We start from the raw sequence: 14,340 nt of genomic DNA, 5'->3' as shown, positions 1-14,340 counted from the left end.
TGCTCGGGGGACACTTCCGTCTCCGTCTCCATCTCCATCTCCATATCCAGATCAGTGTACTCCGTGGTGCCCAAGCCCTGCATGTCTGCAGTTGCTCTAGCCCCCGTTCCCCCCACTCCTTGTCACATGTGGGAACTGCTGGAGCCGTAGATTGATGTTGGGACAACTTCACGTCCTACCGTTAGCCGGGCATTAAGTGGCATTAAAGTTATCCGGGCTTATCGCTCGGGGGCACAAGCTCGCACCTCAAGATGCGACTACACGGTGAAAAAATATATAGCCAAAGGGGTTTAAGGTTTTTTGGAACCAACACAGCCAAGCCATTCATTTCCATCTCTTCAATTTATCACATTAATATCAAATTCTTGAGCTTTCTGAATATTCCTCATCATGCACTTCATATTTATATTCAATTTATTTGAATCTTTGGCAGTCTAAAACAAAATTTGTTAAATTTATTCTCCGTGTTATTATCTTTTACCGAACTCAACTGATCTCAGCTCATTTCCGCTGGAAACCCATATATTCGAGAGCGCCTTTATGGAGGATCGTTAAAGTCAAGGCAGCCCTAAAATTACATATGTCAAATTATGTTTAATGTGGGGGCATTAGCCAGGTACAGTGGTCTTTGGAGGAGCCACTGTACCGGCAAGGAGGGAGGGTTTTGTAGAAAGCATTGCATTTTGGAGCTCAAATAGGCGTTCATAAATACTTTTCTAAGGTATTCATACATAGATTGCTTGTCAGATTAGTGTTAATATTGATTGGTACCTTTATTGCTACAAAATAGAATTTGTAAAACAATTAAGTACATGAAAAATGGTTAAATTAAGTAATGGTAAATTACCTAAAATATAAAAAACTTTCTTTAAAAGCCAAGATTATTAACTGTTAAATTATAAATGCTAAAATTGTATTTATTCTTAATACTCTTAAGCTAATAATACTTTTTTAAAAGTATATGAAATATAATCGATTTAATGGCTAAGAAACAATACAAAATTTACCTTACAGCATGTCCACTCTGCAGCACTTTGTGCTCCCGATGGACGGCAGTCAGGAGGAGCTACAGACGCCTCCACTTCCCATAAATCCGCCGCCTAAGGTGCTGGCCAATGGAGTGGTGTACGGATTCCGCACCCGGCACCTGTCCTGCATCGAGGAGAACGACTCCGACTCGCTGCACGGATCGTCCATTCCACATGCCTACGACATGATGCAGCAGGCGGACGAGACGTTCCAGAAGTTGAATGCCAATGAGGAACAGGACGAAGAATCGGAAAGTGGGGAGGAAGGCCTGGAGAATCTGGACGACACGATTGCCATGATCGATGAGTCTCGGCTTTTGGAGGCCGATTACCTGGACGAGCTGGTGGCCGAGGAGCAGGTGCACGAGCAGGAGGACGAGGAGGAGTCCTCGGATCTGGTGGACTCCGGCAACGTGGATGAGGACTTTTGGCAGCCGAGCTTCAACCGCAACGACATCATGATGACCTCCGTTTATGGAGCCCTCAACAGTTCCCTGACCAGTGAGATGTCTTCGACTGCCCCACCGGGTTATTCCGAGTGCACTACGCCCAAAAAGGAAACGGAGCCCGTTTATGCCACGCCGGAGAAACGAAGAGCCAGCAATCGGAGTTTCGACTCCACCTGCGCCTCACTTACCAGTTCCTTGTATGGCGGATCCATGAACTCCTCGCTGGATCTCAAGTACGCATCCTTGGGCGGCGGAGATTCGGGCAGCGGGGGAATCAGTGGGACCAGCACCTTGAGAGGAACCTCAGTGCCTCCCATGGACATATCCATGATGTCCAGCGATGGGGTGAGTGCCCTCGACTGGGGATCGGCCAGTGTCAGCTGTGTTTTGGACTCCGGCGATGGGAATCCCGCCGAGGAGCTCAACGAGGAAATGGCCGCCAAGTGCCTGAGTGCCGCAGAAAGTGGTGAGTTATATTTATAATATATTTAATATTTATAAAATGGGTTTAGAATTGATTTTTATAAACCCACCAATATTGAACTTTCCAGGACAAATTCCTAAACATCATTCGATGTATAATTATGTTCGATTTTAATTGTTTTTAATCGGCACAGTTTTAAGATAATCGTTAATCAAGACACATGGCCTACATTTTAGGTGGAGCCTATAAACCCAAAACTACTCTATTAACTGCAAATTGTAAACAAATCTCGGTTTTTTTATTGATCACTTCGTCGATTTCTCCACTGATTTCTTCGTACGGCAAGGCAATCCATCAATGCGGCAGGGCATTAAACTCATTTACAATCCTTCATTACCAGGCATGCAAACAGGCGCACCGTTTTAATGACCCACTCGCAGCGGACCCATTTCGCACTGCTCGCCATTAGAAAGGCAGCCCGCAAGGCGGCGGCTGACCCCCAGCACTTCCACTTCCACTTCCACCTTTCCCCAATCCTCCCAAGTGCCAACTACAAAATCATCAGCAGTATCCTACGCCGAAAAACTAACAAACTTCCAATGACCGTGGGGAAGTTTCCATACACTTGCAGACAGGGGATGCAAAAACAGACAGTTCTAACACCCATTTAATTCATTCAAAACTTTTAAAAACATTGGCAAGAAAAATATAAAATATATTTATTTTTGACTACGAAAATCATAGTGTTAGGTACCATGAGCACATGACAGATTCAAAAGTTTCCTATGGGTTCGTCTATAAAAAATAGTTTTTATTAAAGAAAATAGTCAAAAAATTAATTAATTTCTTTTTATTTTTAAGAATTAAATTAAAATTTATTGAGCCAAGAAAATTTGTTGTGTTGGAACTAGTTGTGGAGGAATAATTGCAAAATGTAGTCGTTAGACCGCTACAGCTGAAGATATAACATTTTATTTAAAGCGAATTTTATGAAATGTGTGGTTTTTTTTTAAATATTTTAATGTAACAACTAAAAAATATTTTTTTTACAAAACCCTTTGAGATATATAGTATATAATTTCCAGTTATCAAGTGCCTTAAAGACATACATAAAAAAAAGTCACACTTTTGTTAATTCAAACTTTTGCCCATTATTTTTTAACAATACAAGCTTAACGGTCTAAAATTTAATGTCCCTTTTTGTGCAATAAAATTTCAGTGTGTACAATTCGATTGGCAAAAGAGCAAACAAAGCCAGTGAAAGCCAAACAAGTGGCCAGACTTTGCCCATTTCACACAGATGTTTAACAAGCCGGCCCGGGTCATAAATCATCCGAATGGATATATTCACCGCGTTTTATCCATCTCCCATTTGTTGGTTAGCATATGACCGTGGCGGCGATCGAGCAGATCCTCGGGGTGAAAACTCGCTGACATTGACAGTTTCTAATAAGAAAATTGGCCAAGATTTATGCTCGCGCTGTTGACTTCCATTTTAATTTAAAACTAATCAATAATCTGGCACAGCCAACTGCGCGGCACGGAGCAACCAAAGTGTTCAACAAATTGCCAAATGATGCTGCAAAGTGCAATGTCACAGTAATTTACGTGCCACTCGAATGGCACCATGCTCAACAGCCACAAAGCTGATGAGAATTTATGCTAAGGGTTAAGTGTCAGCCTCGTCAATATATGCATTGTGGGTGGCTTCGCTGACTGCTGCCATTAAATTGTATTTAACCAATTTCGGCATGAGATCATCATTGTCTGGCCTAGCACATTTTGAAGTATGCAGTTGGAAAATATGGAATAGTCTTAATTGCCGTACCAAAAATAAAAAGTACATTAAACATTCTTGTTTATTTTCTCATTTAGTTTAAATATTAATTACTGATTCGTAGCTAACAAATAAATATTATTAATATGAAACAAAAACTTTAGGAGGTTTTAAGATTTTAAAGCTATGAAACTAATATCATTCAATTAATATAAAAATCTCCAAATCAAATATTTTGAAAAAATTGTTTTCAAGGTTAGTGAACGAAGTTAAAAAATATTTAAAACATAGAATACTGACAAAATAGGCTATAAATCATTTTCTAAGATTATTAATTTCACCCCATTGTACTGCAATTTTGCGGCTCTGGCCGGGTTGTGCGTGTGTGTGTTTGTGCGGAAAAGTGAAAAGTCATGAATCATATACATCATGATCACACCAAAGCGAACCACACCACACGACCATGGCGAACTAGGATGGATGATGATGATGATGAAGCTGCAGCAGCCGAGGCATCCGATATGCGCCTGGATGGGCCATAAAGTTACATGGCTTATCGCTGGAAAACTTTTAAGAAACACTTGAGATTGCGCCCAGAACGAGCGCGGTGGCCGACCCAAAGCGAAGAGCGCTTGGAAGACGCGTCTACGAACAGGTATACCTCTTCTCCATAAGAGCCTAAGCACACACCGCCAATAGAAAGATCCACAGAAATGAAGAAGGGGGGCTTTGGGGATCGAGGATGGCGAATGGAGAAGTTGTTGGTGGCTTGTGTCTACAAATAGACGCGCACTGACGGCCGCAAGACAAACTCAAACAAAAGACCCAAACGGTAGTTGCCATGAATGGACAACAGGCTCAAAACCGGCTGGGAACTACAGTAGATCTTCTATAATTTTAACAATTTTAATTATCTAAGTAAAAAAAAAGTTCTAATGCTCAGATTGTTGGTCAGATCACAAGAAGCTTATCAGCAAAGTTTTCCTGTGTTTGGAGGAATTAATTTAAAACCAAGATAACTCTGAAGATTTACTAAAATGAGGTAAATAGTACATATTTTCCTAAAATAGGAGAATCACTTAACTGAATTATTTATAAAGCTCTAATGTAAAATCGTTTTTTTAACCAAAAATTATTAAGGGGTAAAGATAGATTTGTAGCATTCCGGCAGAAATTTCATATTATACAAAAAAAAAAACACTTAAAATTTAAATTTAAAAAATGGTAACTAATTATTTTACCAACAAATTAATAATTTTTAAATCAATTTTGATTTTTAGGGTTAAGATAAGGATCACAATAATCTAAGCAGTTCCTAGCTTAGCAAATTAAAAGTAATTAATAATATATAGAGTATTAAAGTATTGGAAATCGAACCCAACAATTCTTTTTAGTGCCACTCACTTTCATTATAATAAGAAAAATTCGCCAAATGAAAGTTCTTGGTAGAGAAGTTGAACTGTATGCGCATCTGACGAATACGGGGCGCAGACTCCAAATGAAACTCCATCCCGAACGCAGTTGCAAATGCAACTTTGTTGCCCGTGGGCACAGCATGGACTCCTCGGCCGCACCAACTATTTATTGGAATGGACCTCGGGACTGGGACTCGGACTCCGACGCAGTCGCAGATTCAGATAGGGACCCCATTAAATTCCGGCGCACGCACCGGCGAATGCGAATGCATTTTGTGTGTTCGATAAGCGCGGGTCGGCGGTTCCCACAATCGACGTTGCACTTGAATTTGAATTCGCAATTGCTCTCTAAATATTTATGAGTTGAACTCTGTAGTTAGTTTCTTAGCCTGCGATAATGAAAGTGCTGCAAGCAAGGGATTGTTGGAATGAAAAGCCACGTCTATGATAATGGGGAAACCTTCTTGTCGGTATATTTAATGGATGATCTTCGTTAATTAGGACGTGTTTCAGAAATTCTAAAAAAAAATATAACAAATTATTTTTATAAAAAACTACCTTATAAACACTGCCCCATTTTCAAACGACAAAAATTGTTAATTCCCTATCTTGAATTACAATTGTTGCAATCTAATCACCTAGAATATTTATGGCTTTCTTATCTTATAAATGCTTGCAATTAAACGTCATTTTCAGATTTTGCCTAGCACTGATTTTCTCGAGCAAATTAAAGGAAAACTTGATCCAGATGGCTCAACATCTATCAACATCCCTTATCGAAGCCCATTAATCAAGATTGTGTCATAGGTATTAGCTCATTTGGGGGCTCAACATGAATTCGACTCAGGGTCTATGGGGATCGAATCCAACATTGGAACATTTGGGTGATTACACACTATTACTGTTGTCAACTGCCAGCGGTAACATTTTATTACGTGAGCCCCGTGCTTTTTTCTTTACCCCTACATTTAATTCTAATGTAATTGAAAATGTGTCCGGCTTTCGCTTATCGAAATGTTTGTGGCTTGGGCAACCGCAACCGATTGCTAATGGCCTGGAAAGCTACCCGAATGGGTGATGATGAATTTGATTGCGTTGATGAAGTTTTGAGCGTTGCAACAATATTTATAAATAGGTGCAGCGATATTAAAGATAAGAAGAAATGGAAAATTTTTAGTTATTTGACCTACATTTTGTATTTTTGATTTGGATTAAAGAGTCTATAACTTTTACCAGTTTTTTTAATTTTTTTCTAATAGTTAAAGAAACTACATTAAAATTTCCAAACACATAAAAAAATTTTACAGGTGCATGAGAAAAAGCTTTTTTTCAATTAATTTTAAGTATTTAAATTTAAGAAAATTACAAGAGAAATAACAATCGATCCTAAGTAGCTCAAACGGAATTTCAAGACCTCCGACAACTTCATCCTGATTGCTGTTCGATTTTTAACACTATCAAGGGCCTAAGTAGATACTTAAAATATGTATGTACGCTATTCTACTAAGAGGCTATTTTCAAAAATCTCGGACACCAGTTCAAGGTACAACATCCTGACACGTTCCCTCACAATAAGTGTTTCGCTTGTCTGAAGATAACCCCTGTTGCGCGGAAAGTATCTCGTGGGTTAATGAGGCACCAGAGGCACGTACGCTTGCGTCATCGGGTAGCCGACGAAAAAGAAGGCTCTTTGCCTGAAGTGAAGGAAAAGTGAGACACTAGACCCTTATTCATGCTTTTATGTTTGCTTTTTTCGGACTGACACCGCGATAAGGGACAATTCCTGCAGTCAGCACCTCAATCAGTCAAAACCCATGAAGAACAAATATTAAATTCACAAGTGTTACCGTTGTATTGCAGGCTACCAACTAAAAGATACCTGGTATTTTATGAAACCATATGTTATACTTTTATTGTGGTTGTATAAATATGGGAAACTAAATGACTTTCTAATTCCAAATAATTTTTATGTAAAGTTTTATATAAAGCTTAACTGCATAATTGATTTATAATTAGCTTTATACCTGTGTTAGTAAAATTTAATTAAATTTATGTTGAAAAGCTTTCTCACTATTAATAAATTATATAAAACATTAATATATATGTATGCATACCAAAATTTGTAGCTCTTGAGGAATTTGAGATTCACAATATGCAGTTCATAGGTAGCAATCTGTATCCTCAGATACAATATGCTATTTTCCTCTACAAGTAATGGGCAATAAAAACAAATACAAATACAACTACAACGAAGCGTGAATGAATTTCCTCGGCGCAAATTGAAAAAAGAGTGATAGTGATAGTGGAACTGATAAGCGGCGAGCGCCGTGCTGAGATCGCGTATCAGAGGGAAAGAGAGAGAGCAGAGTGGTGCTGGAAAACCGGTATGTGTGTGGAGAGTTCCGGAGAGTTGCGCTCTCAGCTGGCTCAGAGTGGAGACTCGCCCGACTCTCCGCTGCTCTGGCACTTTTCTGGCTTTTCTGCGCTCAGTTTCGAAACGGACTTCAAAGCTCGCGCAAGCGTACCGCATGCGAATCGGAAAAGAGCCGACTCCGATCGGAAAATCATCTCGAGTCGCGATCGATCAGCCGGCATTTTCTGGCCCGCCACTCTGGATACGGTTTCAAATCGCAAAACGTGCCAAGCTCCTTGGAAAATGTGCGAAAATTGCTAATTTAAACAACGCTCCCATGTGACGTATGCGTAATGTGACCACTGTGCGGATAAATGTAATATGCTTACCTGAGTATAAATAGATACGACTATATGTGTATGTGTGTCATTGACTAGGAATTTTGTTTCGTCTGCAAAATGTGCAAAGTTTTTTACTGTTTACATGGCGAAATTCCAAGAGTCCCAAACTGAGTCACTGGCTAAGACAAAATGAGATAAGATAACCATTTACAAGTAGTAACCAGTACAAAGTAGAAAATTAAATAATGATTATAAAGGTTTTTTTTTAACATAAAAATAAATAAATTATACGTTATATATAAGCCAATTAGTAATCATGTAAAACTCTTTGCACAACAACTCTAAACAGAACCAAAAACAAATGTTAAGTGTGAAGAAAATTAAAATGATAAATATAAATAAGTGTTTTTTGTAAAGCGTTCAACGCCGGCTCTGTAGATGTATTACGAAAACGAATTTAACGAAAAAGCATAAAGGAAAAATCCACAAAAGTACGTGCTATAAAAAGTGTATAAAAAGGGCAGAACGAACGAGGAATTTGGTGCAAGAAGCTGGCCAAAATCGACTTGAAAGGATTCGCAGCTGGAACTGCATCCATCCAGATACTAATACAGATTCGGATACCTTTACCATTGCCGATACAGATACGGATACATACATGAGGCAGCCAGCGAACTACAAAAGATACATGCCATGTTCCCACTAACCAACCGCTCTTCGAGTGGCAATCGCACCAACAACAATACGAACAACAACCACAACAACAACAACAATCAGACCACGAGCTTTATAATCGGAGGTACCAGCAATATTAACAACAACAACCACCAGATCGGTGGCACCAACAACACTAAGGATAAAGGAAATTTTGAAAATAATTGGAGCTGCAATAAAACAACCGGTCGTCGATCTGGAAGTGGAAATAGCTGCAGTTTTTTAGGTACATTTTAATTAAAGCATTTAAATTTCCCGTTAATTAAAAGTTTTAAATACTTAGGGGGGGTTTAACAAGTTTAGGAAATACGCTATGCATTAAAAGATTCAATGGTTTTTATATAAAACAAGATGTTTTTTATTTTGAAAGATTGATTTAAGGTTAAACATATTTTCTTTAATATTAAAATATTTTACATAGCCTTATTCCTTATTATTAAGTTAATCAATAATAATTAATTTTATTTTATTTTTTTTCCATTTTCATTTCTGGTTAGTAAGGTCAATCAAATATTTTAAAAGATACATTTATTTAAAGTTGATATAAAATTCAAGTAAATTCACATGAAATAATGCTTCATTAGTAAGACTCTGCCCATTGCACTTAAAATATTTCGGTGCAATCTCGAGTAAGGCGGCTTCTTTGATCACTTGAGCTTTATCTTATGACCATCTCATCTCTTTCATTGGAATGGCTGCAATTTCACAAATCGCATTTACCTTTTTCCGTACTGTCGCTTTTATGTCGCGAACTTTTAAAGGGTTGCCTTTTTTAGCAGCAATTTACAATGCAAATTGCATTAATTGCAATTTTCTGTTCAAATTGAGTTTGCTGTTGTTGTCTGTTGCGGTGTTGTTTCTGTCTTTACATTAAAATGCAAATACTTTGCACTAATTTACATGTCGCGCCGCCGGTTGCAGTGGAAAATGTAGCCGCTCTCCCCTTGTTTCCTCGACCATAAAAACGCCCGAAGAGACAATGGAAGTCTTTTGTGATGATCATCACACACGACCCGCTTGCGTTGGTGTGGGTTGGTATCTGTGTGAGTTGGGGGGAGGAAGTGTAAGTGCGAGCTTGAACCATGTGAAATGCCATTAAAATTCCAGAGTCTTTCTGGACTCCTTCCTCTTCTTTGTCTTACGAGGTATTTGCGAAATACCAGGTTGTATTGAATTCAACTTACATTCGATGGCAATTAGAAGAACGTGTTTTTACGAGTGGTTTTAAGCTAATGAAACATTTCTAACTTTTTAGAAATAAATTTAAGACTTACTGTTAAATATTAACGAAAATCCCATTCATAATCACTAATAATTTGTGGCATTAGCTACATTTTTTTTAATGTTAAATTGTGTCCCATTGTCAGCAACAAGCAATAATTTCTGTTTCGCATTTTTTGTCCATAATCAGGTATATATTTGGAATTAGGTGCCCTTCGGTTTAAATCTATTTTCTTGTAAAGCATTTAATTAAAGGGTATCCTGAGGTCGACTCATTCCTACTGATTCTGTTTACTATGTTGCGCTTGCGCAATCCCAAAAAGCTTCTTCTTTGCGTTTTCTGCGATTCTTTTCTTTGCGGAGGCGCAAAAATAAGGAAAAGGAGAGGTGAGGTAGAGTTTTGGGGATGTCGGCACATGCGCTTTGTTTGTCGGTTGCTAGTGCACTGAAAAAATTAAATGATTTTTTTAATAATAAGATTAGGATTATATTTTAACCACATATAAAAAATACAAAGTACTTAAGGCCCGTGATTAAATATACCATTTGATGGGCACATTTGATCTAAAATCCTTTTGTCTTTTACAAAATAATTTATACTTTTTTCTGTGTAGTGGGTTCATTGCTTTTGTATGTCTGTGTGTTTGCAAGAATTCCCAGAAATATTTTACTTCGAAATTTGTTAACAAGCAGACAACAACAGAAGCGATTCGAATACATAGGGAACACAGTGTTTTTGTTTGTTGTTTGGCCTGGGCCATGAAGTGTATCAAGTGTTTGCTGGGTTAGCCTTCTTTTCTTTTTCGTCGGCTTTGTTCAGTGCCGGAGACTTCAAATTGAAGGTTAAAGTTGAGCCGGGCTGAACTGAAGCCTTTCGATTGAATTAGAAAGAGTTCTGTGGTTTGAGTGGATTTCTTAAAGGTTTACCGGTCAGGACTTTGTTTGAGTTTTAGAAATTGAATGGATAAACTGTGTTCTTCATTTTGACAGCTTTTGAAGTTTTCAAGGATTTCAAAGCCACAAGAATGCGAAGAGGATTTTTAACAAATATTAATTACTCCAAAGATCTGCGAAACTTCAAACTTTCCTTAATTAAGACAACGAAAATAAAAAGTATATTACAAATACAGAAATGCTACTTGTAAAACATATTAAATTTGTAAACTAAATCATTTTAGTGTTTACAAATGCCGTTTATGGGAATCTTGGTCTACTGAAGATATAAAAGCTGCAAGGAATGTGAAGAGCATTTAAAATCCCAACTCATTTAAATCCGGCTTTGCACACTTTAGAGCCGATAAAATGATTTATAAAGCCACTAGAATGCGGCTCACGGGGCACTCTTCACAGAGCATTGCTTACCAATAACTCATTCGATCTCATTCGATCTGGTAACCAGCCTTCAAAGCCAGCCACATCGCAACCGATGCCAATTCGAATCTCGACGCGTGTGGGGCACCAGACTCCGCAAATCGCTTCCAATTGCATTTACACTGCCAGACGATCCGTCGAAGCACTCGGGTGCATAGTTTTGATTGCAAATTGCAAAACTGACCAGTCATAACAAGTCTAATTAAGGCGATGTCTGCGCAGCCGAGCATATTTCTTGCATATTTTTAGATCCACCAGCTGGGCATTTGCATTCGCAGACGGCAGTATTCAATGTCAGAAGTACACTAAACGGAATATATAATTGTTTTGGAATTGTTTATCGGGCCACTTCCGCCATTCACTACTAGATTTTATCTACATTTTGAATTAATACTTTAATGCACTTTAATACAAAATCAAGAGCCATAAGGGACTACAATTTTTCATTCGAAACTTCTTGTTTAAAATAAGAAGAAAATAAAGATTTTAAAACGGTAAAGCTGGTTAAATGTAACGTTATTTTATAAAAACATTATCAACGAGAAAATATACAATTTATATTTAAAATTGCATACCCTTATCGTAATTTTGGTGACAAAAGTCGTTTTAGTAATTCGAGTAGTAGTTCAATGGAATCGATGGGTAGTGAATCTGTTTTTTTCATGTGCACTCGGTCAAATTAGAAAGGGAGATCCGCGAGGAAGATGAAGAACGGCGAGCTGTGAGTGGCAATGAGTTAATTTGCTGCCAAAACACACCCTCGGGCCTCATTAGCCTGCACTCTGAGTGAGATTTATAGACGAGCTGCCGGGGAATTAGTTGGAAATGCAAAAACCCTGGGGGTCACGAGCATGGGCGGATGGCGGAAGGGGCGGCAACAGCAGCCGCTCTGCGGGTTACCCAGCTAAATGAGCGCTTTAGCTGTCGGCCAAGCTGGCCAAGATTGCAGTATTGTGCCAAATGGCAGGGCTGATGAGCATGAGTAATGACCACCAGTCCAGCAAAAAAAGCCAAACTAAGTTCAAGTATAGGTCTTTCCAATCCCATAAATATACCATTTTTGAAGTCTTCATAACTGTGCTAAACAGTTTTTACATTTCCCAAGTGGTGCATTGAGTGCTAATAAATATATAATCAACCTGCAGTAGGAAAAAAGTATTTAAGTTACTCCTAATCTGGACGATATGGTCGTAGTTGATTATTTTCGGTCCCTGCTCCTCTGTTTTAAATTTTCTATATATCAGTTTACGTTAATTTTCATCCAGAAAAGGTCCCAATTTCATAAATTTCTCTTAAATTTTGTAATTGATAAGCCGGTAAAAAATGTTTATTACTCACCATGAGCAATGAACCAAGTTGGCTGCTCCCTAACAACATAAACATGTCCGCAGCTGGGGAAAAAAATTACTTTCCATTTGTTTTTGCATTTGCTGTGACATTTTGAGTTATTTGACACTTTGCAGGCGCATATCATCTTTCCCCTTCGAGCTGTTTCGCCATCGCTCTTTCGGTCTTTCTTCTTGCAGTTTATTAACTCATTATTTTGAAATCAACTTGGCCTGGCAGGCAAAACGTGTTGCAGAAGTTTCTGTCCGACCCGTTGGCTGCACAGCAGCAACATGTGCATCATGTTGCCGATGTCGCTGATGTTGCTGTTGCCGCTGTCGCAAGTGCAAAACTTGCACAACTTTTCTCTTCAGTTGTTTAAGATTAAGTACTTCGGCACTCTTTCACCCATTAGCGAGCGAATATTATTCATTAAAATTTTATACGAATGGCGGTGACCGCAATTGGGCACAACAAGAAGCCTGCCGCTCTTAATTGAAGCAATCAATAATTGCGGGCATATCTTTCATTTCCATCAGTGTTCCCTCCTCCTTTTTTCCCAAGGAAACCGCATTACGGTTGGTCTTCACCAGCGAACTCAGCATATATACCGCTCATAACAATCGAATTCGCACCTATAAACACAACATTAGCAAATTAATAAAAATTCAGTAGTTTTTAGCCGCTTTTCGAATTAAACATCGCATAAAATTTCAATCAAAACAAATTTTGAATACGCCGCTTATGCGAATCTAAGGTTAAGCCCCTAAAACTTTTATCTTAAATGCTGAAAAAATCCTTCACAATAACACAAAACCAATTAATTATTTGCCCATTTAACTGTGGTTGCTGTTTGGCGGTTATTTTTTTTGTGGATTGCAAAATTCAAGGAACAACAACAAATGCCACTGCCTTTGACTGCGTAACATTTTGTTGGAGTGAGTCGGCCAAAACACACTGATAAAAAAGTTACAAACCTATTCATATCTCCTCTGTTTTGAGTACAGTATATAAGTAAAGAAAGCAATATTTTAACAACATTAATTTATAATATAAACTACCAAGCTTAACACAGTAATACCAAGTTTTAGATAAAGTAAAATGTGATTTCAATGAGATTTTCCTCACTAAAACTATAGTTATTGAGAAACATAGGTTAATAAAAACAATTATCTTATTCTCATGGCAACACTTAGTGGATTTACACTGTACTTTGCGCCTGATTGTGGCAGTAGTTGTGAAGTTGTAGGCGTGAGTAGTTTGCCGATGTCTTTGGGTCTGTCGGTATCTTTTTCTGTGATGTTTCGAAAAAGAGACGTGAACAAGTAGTCGAGGACATGGCCACCGAATTCAAATGGAGTGGCAAAAAAGAAGTAGCGAAGAGATACGAAATTGTATATCTCGTGGCGATCTGTTCAATGGATTTGCAATTACATTCATGAAATTTAATTGGCGATGGGAAAAAAACCTTGAATGGATAAAGCATGTGGGGACAATGTGTTCGAAAGGAATAAGTGCGGCATCTGTGTTGATTTATGGATAATAATTCCAACTCATTGAGGAGTTTCATTGGGATCGACATAAGTTTTAGACGTGGTGGGAAGTTCCCCTTGGCCCAAGCTTCAGTATAATATAGTATCTGATTTTTGCATCTAGCACATCGCCGTATCAGACCTTGCGATCTCCATTAAACTTAGCCCATCTTCCCCATTAAAAACTCTCGTAGCGAATAGTCGCCAAAAGTCACGTTTTCTCCGAAGCCTCCCCTGCATAAAAGTTAAGATCAACATGCGATAGATCGACTGAAAAGAAACCAACGTACAAAGAGACGTGCAAAAAAACGCTTAGCTAACATTTGTTGACTTTTGTTTACAAATGCAAATTTACCTATAATATTTGCACTACAAACCCAAGCCATCTA

General features: G+C 38.3%; 1 protein-coding gene across 10 annotated transcripts in view; it reads left to right on the top strand.

Moving 5' to 3' along the window:
- The first annotated feature begins 1,014 nt into the window (after positions 1–1,014).
- Positions 1,015–14,340, top strand: part of LOC108142351 (protein TANC2) — a 60,822-nt gene continuing 47,496 nt past the window's right edge. For 3 of the 10 annotated variants that reach the window (XM_017266142.2, XM_017266141.2, XM_017266148.2), the window contains exon 1: positions 1,015–1,943. In XM_017266142.2, the coding sequence (XP_017121631.1) occupies positions 1,016–1,943 (928 nt within the window). In that variant the 5' untranslated portion in view covers position 1,015. Of the gene's footprint in view, positions 1,944–7,597; positions 8,728–14,340 lie in introns of those variants that run through there. The other 7 variants (XM_017266147.2, XM_017266150.2, XM_017266149.2 and 4 more) reach the window with 5 other exon arrangements.

The sequence above is a fragment of the Drosophila elegans genome, unplaced genomic scaffold (assembly GCF_018152505.1).
Source record: "Drosophila elegans isolate 14027-0461.03 unplaced genomic scaffold, ASM1815250v1 contig_208, whole genome shotgun sequence".
NCBI lineage: Eukaryota > Metazoa > Arthropoda > Insecta > Diptera > Drosophilidae > Drosophila > Drosophila elegans.
Note: the sequence above shows the minus strand (reverse complement) of the source record. Positions and strands in the feature narration are given on the sequence as shown.